Raw genomic sequence first — 23,043 nt, forward strand, 5'->3', positions numbered from 1 at the left:
GTGTATTTGCTATAGCTAAAGGAATTTGAGTGTAATGGGGATTAAGGTGCAAAGGGAAATGTTTATAGGCTGGAAATCTTTTCTGTAGAGGTCTTCACTGAAAGATGAATTTGATTGAAGTCTTCAAAGTTATGAAGGGTTTCAGTAGGCTTGACTTAGTGACAATGTTTCCATTTTTATTCAAGTCCAAAATTAGGTGTCATCAATATAAGATAATTGAATAAGGATTTTTGATAAAACCTCTAGGAATCTAGGAGTAGTTGAGGCAAATAGCCTAGACGCTATTTGATTTAATTGAGAGTTACAGAACAAAAGAGACCTAGGGGTACATGTTCATAGCTCCTTGAAAGTGGAGTCACAGGTGGACAGAGTGGTGAAGAAGGCATTCAGCATGCTTGGTTTCATTGGTCAGAACACTGAATACAGGAGCTGGGACGTCTTGTTGAAGTTGTACAAGACATTGGTGAGGCCACACTTGGAATACTGTGTGCAATTCTGGTCACTCTATTATAGAAAGAATATTATTAAACTAGAAAGAGTGCAGAAAAGATTTACTAGGATGCTACCGGGACTTGATGGATTGAGTATAAGGAGAGACTGAATAGACTGGGACTTTTTTCTCTGGAGCCTAGGAGGCTGAGGGATGACCTTACAGAGGTCTATAAAATAATGAGGGGCATAGACAAGGTAGATAGTCAATATCTTTTCCCAAAGGTAGGGGAGTCTAAAACTAGAGGGCATGGGTTTAAAGTGAGAGGGGAGAGATACAAAAGTGTCCAGAGGGGCAATTTTTTTCACAAAGGGTGGTGAGTGTCTGGAACAAGCTGGTAGAGGTGGGTAAAATTTTATCTTTTTAAAAGCATTTAAATAATTACATGAGTACAAAGGGTATAGAGGGATATGGGCCAAATGTGGGCAACTGAGATTAGTTTAGGGGTTTTAAAAAAATAAGGGTGACATGGACAAGTTGGGCTGAAGGGCCTGTTTCCATGCTGTACACCTCTATAACTCTGAATTACATTTAAGGAGAAATTGGATACTTATATGAGGGAGAAACTGAGACCGTATGCTACAAGGATGAGATAGAGGAGGATGGAAGGAGTCTTGTAAAGTACATAAACACTAGTACTAAATGGTGTTTTCATTAAGAAGGAGGTTCACAAGAATGATCCCCGGAATGAAGAGCTTGTCGTACGAGGAACATAAGAACTAGGAGCAGGAGTAGGCCGTCTAGCCCCGTTGAGCCTGCCCGCCATTCAATAAGATCATGGCTGATCTGATAGCGGTTCAGTTCCACTTACCCGCCTGCTCCCCGTAACCCTTAATTCCCTCATCGATCAGAAATCTATCTACCTGTGACTTAAACGTATTTAACAAGGTAGCCTCCATTCTTCAATGGACAGAGAATTCCAAAGATTCACTACCCTCTGAGTGAAGAAGTTCCTCCTCAACTCTGTTCTAAATTGACTACCCCTTATTTTGAGGCTGTGTCGTCTAGTTCTTGTTTCCTTTCTAAGTGGAAATAATCTCTCTGCCTCTAGCCTGTCTAGTTGCTTCATTATCTTATATGTCTCTATAAGATCTCCCCTCAGCCTTCTGAACTCCAACGAGTACAGGCCCAATCTACTCAATCTCTCCTCATAAGCTAACCCCCTCATCCCTGGTATCAACCTAGTGAACCTTCTCTGCACTCCCTCCAAGGCCAATATATCCTTTCGCAAATAAGGGAATCAAAATTACACACAGTACTCCAGTTGCAGCCTCACCAGTACCTTGTACAATTGCAGCAAGACCTCCCTGCTTTTATATCCATTCCCCTCGTGATAAAGGCCAACATTCCATTTGCCTCCTTGATCACCTGCTGCACCTGCAAACTGAGTTTTTGAAATTCATGCACAAGGACCCCCAGGTCCCTCTGAACGGTTGAGGACTCTGGGTCTGTACTCATAGAATCATAGAAACCCTACAGTGCAGAAGTAGGCCATTCGGCCCAATGAGTCTGCACCAACCACAATCCCACCCAGGCCCTACCCTCCTTTCCCTACATATTTACCCACTAATCCCTCGTTGGAGTTTAGAAGGATGAGGGGGGGATCTTATTGAACCTTACACAATACTGCAAGGCCTGGATAGCTTGGCCTTGGAGGGATATTTCTACTAGTAGGGAAAACTAGAACCAAACGGCACAACATCAGGCTGAAGGGGCGATCCTTTAAAACAGAGATGAGGAGGAATTTCTTCAGCTAGATGGTTGTGAATCTGCCAAACTCTTTGCCGCAGAAGGCTGTGGAGGCCAGGTCATTGAGTGTCTTTAAGGCAAAGATAGATAGCTTTTGATTAATAAGGGGATTGGGGTTATGAGAAAAGTATCAGCCATGATTGAATGGCGGAGCAGGCTTGATGGGCCAAGTGGCCTACTTCTGCTCCTATGTTTTATGGCCTAAGAACATCAGAAAAGAAGCAGGAATACACTGTTTGTCCCTTTAGTGTGTCTGTATGAGGAATAGTAGTACACTGTTTGACCTTTCATTGTGTCTGTATGAGGTGTAGACGTACACTTTTTGACCCTTCAGCGTGCCTGTACGAAGAGTAGGAGTACACTGCTTGACCCTGTCCCTGTTTGCTGTAAGAACAGGAGTACATCAGTTGTCTGTGCATGAGTAATAGACACAAACCTTACTTGCACCAACTTCAGCTCAAAGAAATGAGGCAATTACTTTTCAATTTTTCAACATCTAATTACCAATACCCCCCCCACCTCCTGCCCTGTGTTCTGTTCCTGCTTAGATTAAATCTAGTATTGTGATACTAGGTATGAAAAAACACCCTCCTTAATTAAAGGATTTAAGGTGGGGCGGGCTGTTAACGCGCAAATATGTGCGGCGTGCAGGAATGGAACGGCGATAATTATGGGGGATTTCAATCTACATATTGACTGGTCGACCCATGTTGGATGTGGTGGACTCGAGGAGGAGTTCTTGGAATGCTGCCGGGATAGTTTCCTTGAACAGTGTGTGTTGGAGCCGACGAGGGAGCGAGCTATCTTGGTGTTATGTAATGAGGCGGGTAGAATTAGGGACCTTGCGGTGAAGGATCCTCTTGGGGAGAGTGATCATTGTATGGTGGAGTTTCTGGTGCAGATGGAGGAGGAGAAAGTGGGTTCCCGGACACGCGTCCTTTGTTTGAACAGAGGGGAGTACGGTAGGATGAGAGAAGAATTGGCGAATGTTGACTGGGGGAGCGCGTTGGAAGGTAGGTCTGCTGAGGAGCAGTGGAGGATCTTTAAGGAGATCTTTCTTGGTGCTCAGCAGAAATTTATTCCGATGGTTAAAAAGGACCATAGGAGGAGACGTAATAAGCTATGGATAACGAAGGAGGCGAAGGAAAGTGTTAAATTAAAAGCCGAGGCGTTTAGAGTAGCTAAGAGTAGTGGGCGAGAAGAGGATTGGGAGAGGTTTAAATGTCAACAAAGATTGACAAAGAAGTTGATAAAGAAGGGTAGGAGAAACTATGAAGCTGGGCTGGCGCTTAATATAAAAAAGGATAGCAAGAGTTTTTATAAATATATAAAAAGGAAGAGGCTGGCTAGGGTGAACGTTGGACCCTTAGAGGATGAGAGGGGGGACTTAGTGGTAGGGGATGGGGAAATGGCTGAGGCCTTGAATAACTTTTTTGTTTCTGTCTTCATGGAGGAGGACGTGAATAATTTGCCGGGTGTTAGCAATGGAAAGGTGGTAGGACTGGAGGGTCTCAATGACATTATTGTTACTAGAGAGGCGGTGCTCGACAGACTGGAGGGACTGATTGTGGACAAGTCCCCAGGACCGGATGGAATGCATCCGAGGGTTCTGAAAGAAATGGCGGAGGTGATAGTGGATGCCTTGGTGATTATTTTCCAAACGTCGCTGGATTCCGGGAAGTGCCGGAAGACTGGAAAACGGCTAATGTTACGCCGTTGTTTAAGAAGAGTGGCAGGCAAAAGGCAGGGAATTATAGGCCGGTTAGTTTAACGTCTGTGGTAGGTAAAATGTTAGAATCCGTCATCAAGGAGGAAATAGCGAGGCATCTTGAGGGGAATTGCTTGATAGAGCAGATGCAGCACGGTTTCATTAAGGGGAAGTCATGTCTGACGAATTTATTGGAGTTCTATGAGGATGTGTCTAGGGCGATGGATAGAGGAGAGCCGGTGGATGTGGTGTTTCTTGATTTTCAGAAGGCGTTTGACAAGGTACCTCACAAGACGTTATTGCAGAAGGTAAGGGGGCATGGAGTGGGGGTAGGGTGTTAGCGTGGATAGAGGATTGGTTGTCAAATAGGAGGCAGAGAGTGGGGGTTAATGGGTGCTATTCGGATTGGCGGTTGGTGACAAGTGGAGTGCCCCAGGGGTCGGTGCTGGGGCCTCAGCTATTTACCATTTATATAGATGATCTGGAGGAGGGAACCGAGTGTATGGTGTCGAAATTTGCTGATGACACCAAGATTGGTGGAACGGCAATTTGCGCGGAGGGTGTGGAGAGTCTGCAGAAGGATCTAGATAGGCTGGGCGAATGGGCCAGGAACTGGCAAATGGAATTTAATGTTGGCAAGTGCGAGGTGGTCCACTTTGGTAGGAATAATGGGAGGAAGGAGTATTACTTACGTGGCGAAAAACTGCAGCAGGCGATGGTGCAGAGGGACCTCGGGGACCTTGTGCATGAGTCGCAAAAACCCAGCCTGCAGGTGCAGCAGGTGGTCAGGAAGGCGAATGGGATGCTGGCCTTCATAGCGAGGGGGATTGAATATAAAAGTAGGGAGGTCTTGCTGCAGCTGTATAGGGCATTGGTGAGGCCGCAGCTGGAGTACTGTGTGCAGTTTTGGTCGCCGCACTTACGCAAGGATATTTTGGCCTTGGAGGGAGTGCAGAGGAGGTTTACTAGGCTGATACCGGAGTTGAGGGGGTTGAGCTATGAGGAGAGGCTGAATAAACTAGGCTTGTACTTGTTAGAGTTTAGAAGAATGAGGGGAGATCTCATTGAGACATATAAGATGAATGGGATGGATAGGATAGAGGTGGAGAGACTCTTCCCGCTCAGAAAGGACAGTAGGACTAGGGGGCGCAGCCTCAAGGTAAAGGAGGGGGAGGTTTAGAACGGAGTTGAGGAGGAACTTCTTCACTCAAAGGGTGGTGAATCTCTGGAATTCTCTGCCCGTTGAAGTGGTGGAGGCTGCCTCGCTAAATATTTTTAAGACGCAGGTTGATGGGTTTTTGATAAGCGAGGGGATTAAGGGTTATGGGGAGAGGGCGGGAATGTGGAACTGAGCCACGACAGATCAGCCATGATCTTATTGAATGGCGGGGCAGGCTCGAAGGGCCAGATGGCCTACTCCTGCTCCTATTTCTTATGTTCTTATGTATAATGAGTAACTTGATTTCAAGCCAGTTTTTGAATTGAATAGATAAGACGGGCAACTTGGGTTATGTATTTTGCCATCAACCAGCCATCTGGATGCTTTATCTATCCTGTAGAAACTGGAGTTCTTTTATCCCTCTTTTATTCATTCATGGGATATGGATGTTGCTGGTCAGCATTTATTGCCCATCCCTCATTGCCCTTGTTCAGGGGGCAGGTGAGAGTCAGCGACATTATTGTGGCTCTGGAGTTGCATGTAGGATTTGAACCCTGGTCCTCAGACCTCTAACTGAGTTTCTGGATTAATAGTCAAGCGATAATACTACTAAGGCATCTTCCTTTAGATCCTCCAGATGTTCCTCGAGATTTGGAGTGTGTAACCCAAAACTTTGTGAATCTCATCTGTATGTGGAAGCCAGGAAGAGACACAAACATAGAAACTACCTACAAAGCCTGTACTAGGTGAGTTCTCATCACTTTACATGGAATCAGATTATTGCTGTGGTGTCATAACTTTAAAAGAAAATCAAGTGAGATTGCTGTTAGTCAGCAGATTATCAGACCATAGAATGTAGCACTTTTGGTTTGATATTAGTCCCATTTGGGCTTCAGAATGACTTGGATGCTGCTCCAGCAAGGCTCTAGTTTCCTGTGGAATCTTGATTCCACAGCATGGTGCAGTGGCACAGTGGTTAGCACTGCTGCCTCTCAGCGTCGGGGAATTGGGTTTGATTCCCGCCTTGGGTCACTGTGTGGAGTTTGCACATTCTCCCCGTGTCTGCGTGGGTTTCCTCCGGATGCTCCAGTTTCCTCCCACAATCTGAAAGACATGTTCTGGCTGGCATACGTTGACCTGAACAGGTGCCAGACTGTGACGATTAAAGGAATTTCATAGTAACTTCATTGCAGTGTTAATGTAAACCTTACTTGTGATTAATAAATAAACTTTATTTTACTTTAACCTTCTTTATTGATTGAACCTGGATCAGAGAACAAAGAGGATTATAGCCAGAAGTTTGTTTTATAAACTTACAGTTGAACAATTTCTTCCTTTTTCTTAGGAATGTAAATGACTGCATTGAAGTGGGAACTAATAACTTTGTCAAACGTGACCTTTTCATATTTGAAGATTTAGTATTACAGATAACTGCTGCTAATGATCTGGGTACACGGACATCAGAAATATTTCGAAGGACAGACAGAGACTTTGGTAATTATCAACGCTACTAACTTCAGTTTTTTTTGCAAAGATGCAATACGCTGCCTTCACTATGGGCAATGTAGGTGAATGTAGTTCCAAAGTATAATTTGTTTGTTGTTTTTTTTTCCATGGGCATGGCTCCCAGTGCATTTAGTCACAGCATATTGAATGGGTACAAAGATAAGAATAATGGCAGTACTACTTGTATGCATTCTTGCAATGGATTTGCTTTCAACGTGCAAATACATCTGGGGAATTAATAAAAGTAGGACTACGGTGGACGAATTAAACAGATATTTTATGTCTGTCATAGAGATATACGACACAGAAAAAGGCCCTTTGGCCATCACACCTGTGCCAGTCACTATAGCGTGCACAGGTCACATCCCAGAAATAGCTGCAAATCAAGAAATGGAAGGGAGAGAGGAACTCAGGGAAATCAGTGTCACCAGGGAAGTGGTGTTGAGCAAAAAGGTGGGTCTGTGAGCTGTCAGATCCCCAGGTCCAAATGGATTTCACCCTGTGTGGCTAATGAGATAGTTGATGCAATTGGTTTAGTTTTCCAAAATTCCCTTGGTTCAAGGAAGTTCAATTAGTTTGAAAAATAGCAAATGTAACTCCTTTATTCGATTTATTGGAATTTGTTGAAGGAGTCACCCGTGCTGTGGATAAAGGTGAACTGGTGGATGTACTGTACCTGGATTTCCAGAAGTTATTTGATAAGGTACCACATCAAAGGTTATTGCATGAAATAAGAACATAAGAACTAGGAGCAGGAGTAGGCCATCTGGCCCCTAGAGCCTTTCAATAAGATCATGGTTGATCTTTTCATGTACTCAGCTCTACTTACCTGCCCGCTCACCATAAACCTTAATCCCTTTGCTGTTCAAAAATTTAACTATCCTTGCCTTTAAAAATATTCGATGAGGTTGTCTCAACTGTTTTACTGGGCTGGGAATTCCACAGATTCACAACCCTTTGTGTGAAGAAGTTCCTCCTCAACTCAGTCCTAAACCTGCTCCCCCTTATTTTGAGACCATGCCCTCTGGTTCTGGTTTCACTTGCCAGTGGAAACAACTTCCCTACTTCTATTTTGTCTATTCCCTTCATAATCTTTTATGTTTCTATAAGATCTCCCCTTATTCTTCTGAATTCCAATGAGTATAGCCCCAGTCTACTCAATCTCTCATAAGCCAACCCTCTCAACTCCAGAATCAACCTAGTGAATCTTTGTACCTTTCTAGTGCCAGTATATCCTTTGTCAAGTAAGGAGACCAAAACTGTATATAGTACTCCAGATGCAGCCTCACCAGCACCTTGTACAGCTGCAACATAACCTCGTTGTTTTTAAACTCCAGCCCTCTAGCAATTAAGGACAAAATTCCATTTGCCTTCTTAATTACCTGTTGCACCTGCTAAATAAAAGCTCATTGTGTAGGGAATAACATATTGGCATGGATAAAGTTTGACGAGGTAAACCGCTCACCATTCTCTCCCATCAAACACACTGCAACTAGGAGCAATATTGGTTAGAAACTGATTGTCCCATCAAACATCACTGTAGCCAAGGACAAGAATGAACTAGAGTAAAATGCTAGTTTCATTCTTGATCACAAAACTACTACGTAAAAAGCCATCTGGTTCAGTAATGTCCTTCAGGGATAGAAATCTGCAGTCTTTATCTGGTTGGCCTACATCTGATTCTGGCAATGTGCTGGATTCCTAACTATATACTGAATTTGTATAGCAAGGCTTTCACTTGTAGTAAAGACTGACCACCTGGCATTGACCTGGGCACCAGAAATGAAAAAAGGCACATTCTGTCTAGTTGACCTTGCAAAGTAATCCTCAGAGTTTCTGGCAATTTGGGCTAAGCTTGATTAAGCTGCCTCTCAGAACAATCAAACAGCACCTTGATGCTATTGTACTTACTGAATTATACTTTACAGCTAATGTCCCAGAAAGTACAATGCTAGCTACCATCATCAGCATTTTTGCTGTCCAGATACTGTTCATTATATACAGGACACAAGTCAGGAGTGTAATAAAATACCAAAAGAGAAAACTGCTGGGAAATCTCAGCAGGTCTGGCAGCACCTGTAAGGAGAGGAAAGAGCTGACGTTTCAAGACCAGATGACCCTTTGTCAAAGTGTGGTAGAATACTCTCCTCTTGCCTGTGTGAGTACAGCTCCAACAACAATCAAGAAGCTCAGCACTAAATGGGGCAAAACAGCCTGCTTGATTGACATCCTATCCGCCAACCTTCAACACTGTCTCCCTTCACCATCAGTGGCAGCAAAGTTGACCGTACAGAAGATGCACTGCAGCAATTTGCCAGGGCGGTTTCAACAGCACCTTCCAAACCAGTGACCTGTAACATCAGAAGAACGAGGGCAGCAGATGCATGGAACACCACAACTTTCAAGTTCCTCTCCCAAAGTCATGCACCATCCTGACATGGAAATATATCACCATTCTTCCTTTGTTGCTAAGTTGACATTTTGGAAAGCCCTCCCTTACAATGCTGTGGGTGTACCTACAGTGTAGTGTAGTGTAGCACTGTAAGGTGGTGCCATTGGCTACTCAAGGTCAATTAGAGATGGGAAATAAATTCTGGCCAGTGAAGCTCTCATCCAGTGAATTAATATAAAAAGCTTGACACTATCTTATCTCAATGTAGGGGACACATTCTGGACTTTAATGTTGATCATTTTGTATTTCAGTGTTTCAGCCTTACATACCAGAACTCCTCAGAGTGTTTAAAGGACCATCTGACTTCCACTTGACAGTGGAGTGGAAGGAAGGTGGTCAGAAATATGGTGTGGATTTAAAGTTCATCTTCCAAGTCCAGGTCTTCCTTACGTACACGATGCAAGAGGTCTGGAGGGTAAGTGAAATGATAAGACTCTAAGGGAGAATTAATACCATTATTGTACAATTATTTGGGAAACCTTGGTGAAGGGCTTGTTCTGATCCTGACCTGCGAATCCTGGGTTTTCAGTTCTCTCCCTTCCTCCTTTGTAAGAGATGGCTGGTGATAGAGTACATTCTCAGTAAATGAATCTGAACTGTCGGCACCCTGAGACTATTTAACCATGGGCAAGTATCCCAACCGATATTGAAATCTGCACATATGCAAATTGCAGGAACTAGCAGGGATGAGAAACTGGAGTCCTTTTCTTGCTTCTGGTTTGAAATACAAAACAAATTGAAGCACCCAAAGTAATAAATAAGTTTATGTGGTTATCAGAGTCGAGAATCCGCGTCCACTGAGGAGCTCTTCAATGTCGGAGTGGGGCTTCAGGTGGCTGAAGAGTGTAGTTGTAGAATTTTCTTTACACTTGGTGCTGATTCAGTAAAATGAAGTTGATATTCACAGACTGGATTAGCTTTGCAGGAAATCTTCCAGCAGAGACAGCTTTGAGGAGCAGGCTGCTGTTCAAGCTGGAGCCCAACTACTTGGTGTTCACCAGTGGCTGTTAAACGGTAACCTGAGCATTTCTCAGTTCTCAAAGGCATGTAGAGATCTCAGAATGGTCACTTGGGTCATGTGACCTCCTTTCTCCACAAAGGCTTCAAAAGGCATGTTGTCCACTCTTGAATTGGCTTTGATTTCAGGACTGATGACATTCCAGCCATTAGCTTTTGAAAGAATCGTCATCTATATTGAGGTTCCTGTGTCAGGATGCCATTGCCTAGGCGGATTCTCTGACTCTGCTAGTGGGATAAGCTTATCAAGTGGAAATTTTGAAACAGACCTGGACAATCCTAGGTGTGGCAGTGGTCCTGAAACAGCTCTGTAGGCAAAACAAGTTTTGATATGTGAATCCTCTGGTTTTGTGATTATAATGTATTTATAATTGAGTGTGAGATTCAGTAAGGATGAGAGGTGGATTCTTTTGTTCTAGTAACTCCTGTTGGTAGCTTTTGGGATAAAGATCCAGTCTTTTGTTCATGTGGCTTTTGTGTCACAAGTAGGCTTAAATGAAGTTGCTGTGAAAATCGTCCAGTCGCCACAGTCCAGCGCCTGTTCGGGTATGTTATGGGAGAATTGAGTATGGCCAATGCACTTAACCAGCACGTCTTTCAAACTGTGGGAGGAAACTGGAGCCCAGAGGAAACGTAGATGTGGGGAGAATGTGCTGATTCTGTGCAGTGACCCAAGCTGGGAATTGAACCCAGATCCCTGGCGCTATGAGGTAACAGTGCCTAACCACTGGGTATGGGAGACTGGCAGAGACATGGTTGATGGGTCAAGTAGCTTGCTTCCGTGCTGTGACCATTGTATGCTTTCGCGTAATGATTTTCATGACAACAGGATCACGTGAGGTATTTTAAAGCCAATGATGTCTTCTATCGAGTGTAGGAAATGTGGTTAGCACTGCTGCCTCACAGTGCCTGGGATCCAGGTTCAATTCCCGACCTGGGTCACTGTCTGTGCAGAGTCTGCGCATTCATAAGAAATAGGAGCAGGAGTAGGCCACCCAGCCCTTCGAGCCTGCCCCGCCATTCAATAAGATCATGGCTGATCTGTCGCTGCTCAGTTCCACTTTCCCGTCCTCTCCCCATAACCCTTAATCCCCTCTCCTATCAAAAACCCATCAACCCGCGTCTTAAAAATATTTAGCGAGGTAGCCTCCACCACTTCAACGGGCAGAGAATTCCAGAGATTCACCACCCTTTGAGTGAAGAAGTTCCTCCTCAACTCCGTTCTAAACCGCCCCCCTTTTATCTTGAGGCTGTGCCCCCTAGTCCTATTGTCTTTTTTGAGCGGGAAGAGTCTTTCCACCTCTATCCTATCCATCCCATTCATCATCTTATACGTCTCAATGAGATCTCCTCTCATTCTTCTAAACTCTAACGAGTACAAGCCCAGTTTATTCAGCCTCTCCTCATAGCTCAACCCCCTCAACTCCGGTATCAGCCTAGTAAACCTCCTCTGCACTCCCTCCAAGGCCAAAATATCTTTGTGCAGGTGCGGCGCCCAAAAATGCACACAGTACTCCAGTTGCGGCCTCACCAATGCCCTATACAGCTGCAGCAAGACCTCCCTACTTTTATATTCAATCCCCCTCGCTATGAAGGCCAGCATCCCATTCGCCTTCCTGACCACCTGCTGCACCTGCAAGCTGGGTTTTTGTGACTCATGCACAAGGACCCCGAGGTCCCTCTGCACCGTCGCCTGCTGCAGTTTTTTGCCCCGTAAGTAATAGTCCTTCCTACCATTCTTCCTACCAAAGTGGACCACCTCACACTTGCCAACATTAAATTCCATTTGCCATTTCCTGGCCCATTCGCCCAGCCTATCTAGATCCTTCTGCAGACTCTCCACACCCTCCGCACAATTTGCCGTTCCCCCAATCTTGGTGTCATCAGCAAATTTCGACACTCTACACTCGGTTCCCTCCTCCAGATCATCTATATAAATGGTAAAAAGCTGAGGCCCCAGCACCAACCCCTGGGGCACTCCACTAGTCACCATCCGCCAATCCGAATAGCACCCGTTGACCCTCACTCTCTGCCTCCTATTTGACAACCAATCCTCTATCCACGCTAACACCCTACCCCCAACTCCATGTCCCTCGACCTTCTGCAATAACCTCTTGTGAGGCACTTTGTCAAACGCCTTCTGAAAATCTAGAAAGACCACATCCACCGGCTCTCCTCTATCCACCGCCCTAGACACATCCTCATAGAACTCCAGTAAATTTGTCAGACACGACTTCCCTTTAATGAAACCGTGCTGCGTCTGCTCTATCAAGCAATTCCCTTCAAGATGCCTCGCAATTTCCTCCTTAATGACAGATTCTAACATTTTACCTACCACAGACGTTAAACTAACCGGCCTATAATTCCCCGCCTTTTGCCTGGCACCCTTCTTAAACAACGGCGTAACATTAGCCGTTTTCCAATCATCCGGCACTTCCCCGGAATCCAGCGACGTTTGGAAAATAACCACCATTCTCCCCGTATCTGTGTGGGTTTTCTTCAGGTGTTCCGGTTTCCTCCCACATTACAAAGATATGCAGGTTAGATGCATTTGCCACGCTAAATTCTCCCTCGGTGTACCCGAACAGGTGTTGGAGTGTGACGACTCGGGGATTTCAACAGTAACTTCATTTATGTTGTTACTGTAAGCCTACTTGTGACCAATAAATAAACTTTATTTTTACTTTAAAAGTGATAGCCAGACATTATAGTCTTACATTCCTTAGTCTTAGAGAAACTGAATTTGGTGGATTGGTTAACCTATCAAGTTTTTTTTAAATTTATTTTTGCAGGGGAATTACAGTAGTACTGCTGACTTTACCCAGGACAGGATGCTGCAGTTAAATTGGACATCAGATATGCCCCTCCAATGCACAGCACATTCAGTGAGAATTCGTTCCATTAGCAATGATAGTGCTATCATATTTCCTGGTGTCAAAGCTTGGAGTGACTGGAGCCGGGTATTAACACTTGATGGTAAGTTGCTCTTTGTGTTCCACAAATGGCTATTGAAACAGTATCGCTTCTTGTGTGAAAAAGGCAGGTTATTTTGTGTGAATCTGTGTGATGATGTAGATGTTATCAAAGAACAAAAAAAAAGCCCAGGAAACAGGCCCTTTGGCCCAACGAGCCCGCACCACCATTTTAACATTACCAGTCCCCCCTCCACCCATGACCCTTATCTATGCTTATGGCATTCCACATTGAGGGAAACTAATTTAGGGACAATCTATTACCTCCAATCAGCCTAATAGCACATCTTTGGGGGGTGTGGGAGGAAACCGGAGCACCTGGAGAAAACCCAAGCAAGCACGGGGAGAATGTGCACACTCACACAGACACTGGCCCAAATCCATGTGTCTGCACAGCAAACAGTGATAGTCACTGAGCTGTCATGTTGCCCAGCATCTGGTCCAGTTTAAGCACACACTAACAACATGAAGCACTAGGCCATTCTCGAACATCCAAGAGCAGCCCTTGTACGACCCATCGCGTGTATGCCCCTCGTTGGACAACAAGGCGGACCGACTTAAAACCTGTGAATTAAAAGAGAAAAACATTAGTATCATTCCACATCCTTTTACATTACCAGGGACGTCCCGATGCTAATGAACCTTATTTAAAACAATCTCCTATATCCTTCCATCTCCAGCCCACTCGTGCCTGTCTAAGTAACTCTTAAACAACTCCAGCGTGTCTGCCTCCACCACCTTACTTGGCAGAGCATTCCATACCCCCTCTGTGTGAAAAACCTCCCTCTAATATCTGTGTTATACCTCTCTCCCCTCACCCTAAGCCCGTGGCCCCTCGTACTGTGCATCTCTAACATAAGTGTAAACTAAACACTTGCGTCTTTTCTCCTCCTCCTCCTCCTCCTCCACGCACACACACATTAAACGTTTTAAAAAAGATGAGACAAACCTTTCAACTTCCAAAAATCCAGAAAGAAAAATACTAATGTTAGTATTCCTGAAATGAAAACCTTGGCTTTGCAGCCATGCTTCTGATGTCTAACTCCACTTCCAGCTACCCAAGAGTGGGCAGCTCTTGACCATCATACACAACTGTCTTGTAATAGAGGCTCCTTGCCATCGGGGCTCACGCTCTGGGGACTGTGCGGGTGGCCCTGTGACCCATTATTGTGTTTCTTCCAGCTGCCAGAGCGCAGGGGGAGGCCACTGTGCTCGGGGATGAATAAGGCGACCAGCAGAGACAGCAAGACTGAGCACGCACCAAAAAGAAAAGGAGGTCCTGGGATTATAGTACTCTCATGAGTTGGATTCTGCATGTTTCCATGCACGCACATGTACACACAGCACCGCACGTGCGCACACGCACTTGCATACAGCACCATGCGTGTACGCGCGCACACACACACACACAATCCCCATTTCCTTAGCTACATTCAAGTATTTAGGTATCAAGTGTTTAGGAAGGATAGGCGGGAGGAAAAAGGAGGGGGGCGTAGCTCTGCTGATTAAGGACAGCATCAGGGTGGTAGCAAGGGATGATATTGGATTCAAGGAGCAGAAAGTGGAATCGTTGTGGGTAGAGATTAGGAACAGCAAAGGGAGGAAGACGCTGGTGGGTGTCGTCTATAGGCCCCTGAATAATGATCTGGAGGTGGGGCGGGCTGTTAACGCGCAAATAAGTGCGGCGTGCAGGAATGGGACGGCCGTAGTTATGGGGGATTTCAATCTACATATAGATTGGTCGACCCATGTTGGACGCGGTGGGCTCGAGGAGGAGTTCTTGGAATGCTGCCGGGATAGTTTCCTGGAACAGTGTGTATTGGAGCCGACGAGGGAGCGAGCTATCTTGGATCTGGTGTTATGTAATGAGGCGGGTAGAATTAGGGACCTTGCGGTGAAGGATCCTCTTGGGGAGAGCGATCATTGTATGGTGGAGTTTCTGGTGCAGATGGAGGAGGAGAAAGTGGGTTCCCGGACGCGTGTCCTTTTGTTTGAACAGAGGGGAGTACGGTAGAATGAGAGAAGAATTGGCGAATGTTGACTGGGGGAGCGCGTTGGAAGGTAGGTCTGCTGAGGAGCAGTGGAGGATCTTTAAGGAGACCTTTCTTGGTGCTCAGCAGAAATTTATTCCGATGGTTAAAAAGGACCGTAGGAGGAGAGGTAATAAGCCGTGGATAACGAAGGAGGTGAAGGAAAGTGTTAAATTAAAAGCGGAGGTGTTTAGAGTAGCTCAGAGTAGTGGGCGAGAAGAGGATTGGGAGAGGTTTAAATGTCAACAAAGATTGACAAAGAAGTTGATAAAGAAGGGTAGGAGAAACTATGAAGCTGGGCTAGCGCTTAATATAGGAAAGGATAGCAAGAGTTTTTATAAATATATAAAAAGGAAGAGGCTGGCTAGGGTGAACGTTGGTCCCTTAGAGGATGAGAAGGGGGACTTAGTGGTAGGGGATGGGGATATGGCTGAGGTCTTGAATAACTTTTTTGTTTCTGTCTTCACGGAGGAGGACGTGAATAATTTGCCAGGTGTTAGAGATGGAAAGGTGGTAGGACTGGAGGGTCTTAATGACATTACTGTTACTAGAGAGGCGGTGCTCGACAGACTGGAGGGACTGATTGTGGACAAGTCGCCAGGACCGGATGGAATGCATCCGAGGGTTCTGAAAGAAATGGCAGAGGTGACAGTGGATGCCTTGGTGGTTATTTTCCAGACGTCGCTGGATTCCGGGGAAGTGCCGGAAGATTGGAAAACAGCTAATGTTACGCCGTTGTTTAAGAAGGGTGGCAGGCAAAAGGCAGGGAATTATAGGCCGGTTAGTTTAACGTCTGTTGTAGGTAAAATGTTAGAATCCGTCATCAAGGAGGAAATAGCGAGGCATCTTGAGGGGAACTGCTTGATAGAGCAGACGCAGCACGGTTTCGTTAAAGGGAAGTCGTGTCTGACAAATTTACTGGAGTTCCATGAGGATGTGTCTAGGGCGGTGGATAGCGGAGAGCCGGTGGATGTGGTCTTTCTAGATTTTCAGAAGGCGTTTGACAAGGTGCCTCACAAGAGGTTATTGCAGAAGGTTGAGGGACATGGAGTTGGGGGTAGGGTGTTAGCGTGGATAGAGGATTGGTTGTCAAATAGGAGGCAGAGAGTGGGGGTCAACGGGTGCTATTCGGATTGGCGGATGGTGACTAGTGGAGTGCCCCAGGGGTCGGTGCTGGGGCCTCAGCTATTTACCATTTATATAGGTGATCTGGAGGAGGGAATCGAGTGTATGGTGTCGAAATTTGCTGATGACACCAAGATTGGTGGAACGGCAAATTGTGCGGAGGGTGTGGAGAGTCTGCAGAAGGATCTAGATAGGCTGGGCGAATGGGCAGGAAATGGCAAATGGAATTTAATGTTGGCAAGTGCGAGGTGGTCCACTTTGGTAGGAATAATGGTAGGAAGGGTGATTACTTAAGTGGCGAAAAACTGCAGCAGGCGATGGTGCAGAGGGACCTTGGGGTCCTTGTGCATGAGTCACAAAAACCCAGCTTGCAGGTGGTCAGGAAGGCGAATGGGATGCTGGCCTTCATAGCGAGGGGGATTGAATATAAAAGTAGGGAGGTCTTGCTGCGGCTGTATAGGGCATTGGTGAGGCCGCAGCTGGAGTACTGTGTGCAGTTTTGGGCGCCGTACTTACGCAAGGATATTTTGGCCTTGGAGGGAGTGCAGAGGAGGTTTACTAGGCTGATGCCAGAGTTGAGGGGGTTGAGCTATGAGGAGAGGCTGAATAAATTAGGCTTGTACTCGTTAGAGTTTAGAAGAATGAGGGGAGATCTCATTGAGACGTATAAGATGATGAATGGGATGGATAGGATAGAGGTGGAGAGACTCTTCCCGCTCAGAAAGGACAGTAGGACTAGGGGGCACAGCCTGAAGATAAAGGGGGGGCGGTTTAGAACAGAGTTGAGGAGGAACTTCTTCACTCAAAGGGTGGTGAATCTCTGGAATTCTCTGCCCGTTGAAGTGGTGGAGGCTACCTCGCTAAATATTTTTAAGACGCGAGTTGATGGGTTTTTGATAAGAGAGGGGATTAAGAGTTATGGGGAGAAGGCGGGAATGTGGAACTGAGCCACAACAGATCAGCCATGATCTTATTGAATGGCGGGGCAGGCTCAAAGGGCTAGATGGCCTACTCCTGCTCCTATTTCTTATGTTCTTATTCTCCATTTCTTCTCACTGCTAAGTGCAGGGCATTGGTGAGCCAGGGTGATGTGGTGTGGGGGAGGTTGCAGGTAGGACCTGTACTTGCATATATGTACAATATCTACATTGCTACCACTAAATATGAAACATTACACAGATCTTGGGGCGTGTCTTTAGCTCATGACTTTAAAAGGGGACATGGCCATGTCAGCTGGCCTCTCTGCCGACTCTGCCACGAGGCGAAGGGAAGATTACACTTCATACAGTCTGCAGTGAATGTCATTGTTGCCATTTACTTTGTGTGCCTGTCTTATTCTTGCCTCCCTTCAACCTTTTTGCATCCAAGCTTGTCAAAGCCTTTTCAATTATTTTGTTAGGTGAAAGATACCACAGAAGCCTCTGTTGTGATAAGTTCTCCTGAAACGTCAACTCTGTTTTTCTCCTGCAAATGCTGCCAGAACTGCTGAACTCCTCTTGCATTTTCTGTTTTCTTTGTAATTTAGTATGCCACTATATTTATTTTTAAGGACTGGACTCATCTAACCAAACCAAGGGTGAGGTCTATCCTTTGGATGGTACTGTTCTGAAAGTGGGAACCAGCCTGAAATTTTGTTGCATAGCTGGTGAAGGAAAAGAAGTTGAAGAATTATCTTTTGGCGACTTGAACACATCAACTACTACATTAAGTAGCCGGAGCATTGCCATTAGCGTACAGAATATTCCTGCATCGATCGAATCTGGAACAAACGTTTTTTGCAGTCTAAACTCCGGTGACTACTTTGGAGCAGTCATATATGTCGGCTGTAAGTATTATGAAGAAACGAATGGGGATTAACATTGGTCAGTTTTGTTTCTGTATTTGTACTGATACTGAAGATGATGATCAATGTTGCACATTGATGTGGTTCAGAGATAGCGTATCGGTGCTATTAACACCGAGTGCATATCCTGTGTCGTGTCAGTATATTGCACATACAAGTGTACTGCATCTTGTCCTGCACTTGCTATTAAGGCAGCATTTGACTGAGTGTGGCATCAAGAAATACTAACAAAACTGGAGTCAGTCCAAGGGAAAACTTTCTGCTGGTTGGAGAGCACAAAGGACGATTTCTGGGTGTTTATCATCTCAGTCCCAGGACATTACTGCAGGTGTTTCAGGGCAGCATCCTATTGTACGTTTTCTAAAAAAAGGGTGTTTTGATCATTTTAGACTTGACTTAATTTAGACAATGACTCAGACATTGAATTAGCAAATAGTACCATAGTTTATCGAATATAAAATGACAATACACTGAACAGTTAAACTAATAAAAGGAAAACAGAACTATGCTTATCAATAATACACTACAGACTTCACAACTTCAAATGGATGGCCAAACCAGAAGATATTTACTTTCACCCCAAAAGCAACCTGTATTCTCAGGATCCACATGTTAAGAAAACCCACCAGTGCTGTACTTTCTGTGGAGGCGAAGGAAATTTGGTCCACCACGACTCTAACTTTTATAGATGCACCATAGAAAGCATCAGAGCTTGGTACGGCCTCTGCTCTGTCCAAGACTGAAAGAAAATACGAAAAGTTATGAACGTAGCGTAGCCGAGCCCATCACATAAACCAGCCTCCCGTCCATTCACTCCATCTACACCTCCCATTGCCTCGGAAAAGCAGCCAGCATAATCAAGAACCCCACACACCCTGGACATTCTCTCTTCCACCTTCTTCCATTGGAAAGAAGATACAAAAGTCTGAGGTCATGTGCCAACCGACTCAAGGACAGCTTCTTCCCTGCCTCTGTCCGACTTTTCAGTGGACCTACCTTGTACTAAGTTGATCTTTCTCTACACCCTAGCTATGACTGTAACACCAAATTCTACACTCTGTCCATTCCTTCTCTATAAATGATATGCTTTGTCTGTATAGCGTGCAAGAGACAATACTTTTCACTGTAGCCCAACATGACAATAAATCAAATCAAAACCCATTCTGCTTGTAACATGTCGAGTGATGACATGAGTATCAGAATTGAATTGCAATTGTAGGAACAAACCTGTAGACTTTACTTCAGTTTTGCTGATCATGTTGTTCCTGGAACTGTGGAAAGATTCATATGGCTGCTCAGTTCTGCTGGTCCTTTTTGACTAATCAGTAGCTTTCACCCTGTAATGTAGTCAAATTCCTTTCCTCCAATTGACTTAATTTCATTTTTAAATTCGGACTGATATTCTCAGCACCAAACAGCTGATCACCTACATCTGGATTCTATTGTATTTGTGTACATTTACTCTTAACAGCTCAGTACATTGCAGCACCATCAGAGACATTGATTATTTTAAAAAGCAGAGTGACGATGAATGCTTCCAAATGTGTGTTCTAATTTAGATCCACCTGATACACCAAAAAATCTCAGCTGTGAAACACGTGACTTACAAGGACTAAACTGTACTTGGCAGCCAGGAAGATTGACTGCATTATTTTCAAAGCGTGGGACTAAATATAGCCTCATTGACAGGTAAGTTCCTTCCATGGTATCTTTGAAATTTGTGTTCAAGGTGGGAGGTCGGACCTCGGGACAGTAACCACTAAGATTTTGGTGTGGTCTTTACCAGTCTTGTGTTTTCACTACCTGCAACTGCTGTTGAATCAGTGTTGAATTCGGGGCATTTCCCAGACCCAATGGGGATCAATTTGGAACTATCTGGACTCATTCTATGGAATTGATAGACAGATGAATGTTCATCTCGTTGATTTGGATATTGATCTTACAGATGAACAGTCAGCTACTTTGGACCTTTTTTTTGTCAGCTGTGTTTTCTTTGGTCCACTTCCCTAAATGTTTATCCTTTGGACTAGAAAACTGCTCCCAAATATCAGCCATGGGCTGGAGCGTAGTATGCCAAGATGACTAATTTTTCTGGAGTACCTGCCGTGGTGCTGTGGCTTTACTGTTCACTCGGACTGCAGAAATTCCAATGCAAAGTATGAGATGATGTGTTTTAGGTCAACCTTTATGCTTGCTCTCAAGTAGATGCGACTAATCACATAACCCAGCTCTTAAGAGAGCTGTGATACTCTCCCAGTGTTGAGGCCTCCAGTTCTCCTTGACCAGTCACATTCAAAACAGGTCAATCAGAGCAAAATACTGTGGGTGCTGGAAATTTGAAATAAAATGCTGGGTAAACTCAGCAGGTCTTGTAGCCGCGACATTGGGAAGACTAAACACAGACTGGGTGATTGCTTTGTGCACCATCTTTGCAAGCATGACCCCTTCCATTGCCATTGCAGTTCACCGTCTTGCTGTCATGTCCACCTTCAGCCTGCTGCAATGTTCCAGTGAAGCCCGACACAAACTGGAGGAGCAGCACCTCATCTTCCACATGGCACATGACGGCCTTCCAGACTCAACATTCAGTTCAAAATCTTCAGCCTGTGAACTTGCCCCTCCATCTTGACTCTTTTTTGTTTTCTTTGTTTGTTCCAATGCAAACCCCACCACCATAGGGCCATCTGTAGTCTCCTATTAACACATTCTCCTATTCTCCTCCTATTAACACATTCTGCTATCTCACCTTTATGCCACTATTAGCACCTTTTTTTGTCCTTAAATGTTCCCATTAACACTCCCTTTGTCCTGTGTCCATCACACGTTTGTCAACCTCCCCTTGGCTTTGACCTACCCCTGACCTTCTATTTTGCTCCACATCCTCCACCCCACCCCACCCCACTCCAAGTGTGTTCTACCTCTCTTCAGTTTGTCCTTTCTATATACATGAAATTATTTTGACAAGTTGTAACTTTAATCCCCTTGCTTGTGCAGTTTGAAAGTCTATATTTGTTAATAGAGGGTATTGTCAAACAAAGTGCAAAGCAGCACTGACTGACTGTGCAGTTTCCCATGCTGTTATTCTTTAGGTCTTCACAGGAGCGTCTTTCATGTGACGAAGCTTCAAAGGTCTATCCTGATTATTGGTGTCAATTTCCTGTTTCAACTCGCAGTGGTATACACAATATTTCGATACATGCTAAAAACCCTTTGGGAGAAACAGAGTCCCATATACTGGTGGATGTGGCCCGTGTGTGTAAGTATATAAGAACATAAGAAATAGGAGCAGGAGTAGGCCATCTAGCCCTTCGAGCCTGCCCCGCCATTCAATAAGATCATGGCTGATCTGTCGTGGCTCAGTTCCACATTCCCGCCCTCTCCCCATAACCCTTAATCCCCTCTCTTATCAAAAACCCATCAACCCGCGTCTTAAAAATATTTAGCGAGGCAGCCTCCACCACTTCAACGGGCACTGAAATAAAGGCTGTATAATCCCTTTGGTCTTCCTTCTGCTTCTACTAAAGGTGATATCTTTTGGAATGTGTAAATTTGCCTCAACATGCCAGTTACATTCCCATAACTCATTGAAGTGTCAATCCTTCACATGTTAAACCAGGTATAATCAGCAGACTTTTCAAACAAGTTCATAAAGTATAGCTTAGCATGTATGGAGGGTGCCTTTCTTTAATTCTTCTGATGGTCAGGGTTATAGTTTCTACATTCGTGCCACAAAGAATGTAGACAGTCCAACATTTTTATCTTATATCATTATTATTACTGAGCTTTCCATTAAACTCCAGTGGTTCTCAAAGCTTTTTAACTGAACTGGGTTAGTCTTTTTGCAGCTTTCTGTTTTGTCTGAGTGTTCTGGTCTGAGCCATTAGCGTTTTTTTTTGCCACAGGTTTTGATAAAGTATTTAACGGTTAAGTTGATGATTTTAAATCTTCTTTCCAGTTCACCCTTTTGCCCCTTACCAGCTGCAGCAAGAGACCAAAACATCAAACAGTATCACTGTGTACTGGTCAGATCAGGCAGACTATACGGACACGGGGCTGCTTTGTGAGATGGTGATCGGAGATGATTTGGGGAGAAATATATCAGTAAGTAAACATGCCAAAACATTACATTTGTTTGAAACTTCTTTAACTCTTTGCTGAAGTTACAAACTCTTCTGGAACTGACTTGCTAACCTTTACCAAGTGAACGTGTCCCCTCTGTGAGTGTAAACAGCACGGACCCGATTAAACTCAGTCAGCTAAATTAGGACTGAAATGAGGAGAAATTACTTCACTCAAAGGGTTGAGAATCTTTGGAATTCTGTAGCCCAACGAGTTGAGGATGCTCCTTTGTTGAATGAATTTAAAGCTGTGTTAGACAGGATGTGGGGATGTCGGCATTGGACTGGGGTGAGCACATTAAGAAATCTCTCAACACCAGGTTAAATTCCAACAGGTTTATTTGGAATCACGAACTTTTGGAGCGCTGCTCCTTCGTCAGATGAGTGAGTCATAGAGATTTACAGCATGAAAACAGGCTCTTTGGCCCAACCTGTCCATGCTGCCTCTTGTTTTAAACTAGTAAGCTGCTCCCAACTTTCCACGTTTGGCCCAGATCCCTCTATACCCAACTTACCCATGTAACTGTCTAAATGCTTTTTAAAAGACAAAATTGTACCTGCTTCTACTACCTTTGGTAGCTTGTTCCATACACTCATCGCCATCTTACACCTTCTTCTTTAAGAAGGGTAGCAAGAATAATCTAGGTAATTACAGGCCAGTGAGCCTTACATCAGTAGTAAGGAAATCATTGGAGAGGATTCTTCGACACAGGATTTACTCCCACTTAAGTGGATGTATTAGAACATAGATCAGTACAGGCCCTTAGGCCCTCAATGTTGTGCCAAACTATGTCCAAACCCAAGATCAAGCTATCCCACTCCCTATCGTTATGGTGTGTTCTGTGTGCCTATCCAATAACAGCTTGAGAGTTCC

At 44.7% G+C, this 23,043-nt stretch overlaps 1 protein-coding gene across 10 annotated transcripts in view; it reads left to right on the forward strand.

Annotated features, from left to right (window-relative positions):
- lifra (LIF receptor subunit alpha a) overlaps positions 1–23,043 on the forward strand; it is a 237,781-nt gene that overhangs the window by 181,621 nt on the left and 33,117 nt on the right. For all 10 annotated transcript variants that reach the window (XM_080189541.1, XM_080189540.1, XM_080189544.1 and 7 more), the window contains 8 exons: positions 5,735–5,852; positions 6,452–6,600; positions 9,316–9,479; positions 12,874–13,057; positions 17,758–18,033; positions 19,611–19,740; positions 21,141–21,307; positions 22,007–22,152. In XM_080189541.1, coding sequence (XP_080045667.1) covers positions 5,735–5,852; positions 6,452–6,600; positions 9,316–9,479; positions 12,874–13,057; positions 17,758–18,033; positions 19,611–19,740; positions 21,141–21,307; positions 22,007–22,152 — 1,334 coding nt within the window. The remainder of the gene's footprint in view (positions 1–5,734; positions 5,853–6,451; positions 6,601–9,315; positions 9,480–12,873; positions 13,058–17,757; positions 18,034–19,610; positions 19,741–21,140; positions 21,308–22,006; positions 22,153–23,043) is intronic.

Source organism: Carcharhinus amblyrhynchos, chromosome 5 (assembly GCF_965287045.1).
Source record: "Carcharhinus amblyrhynchos chromosome 5, sCarAmb.v2.hapA, whole genome shotgun sequence".
In the NCBI taxonomy this organism is placed as follows: domain Eukaryota; kingdom Metazoa; phylum Chordata; class Chondrichthyes; order Carcharhiniformes; family Carcharhinidae; genus Carcharhinus; species Carcharhinus amblyrhynchos.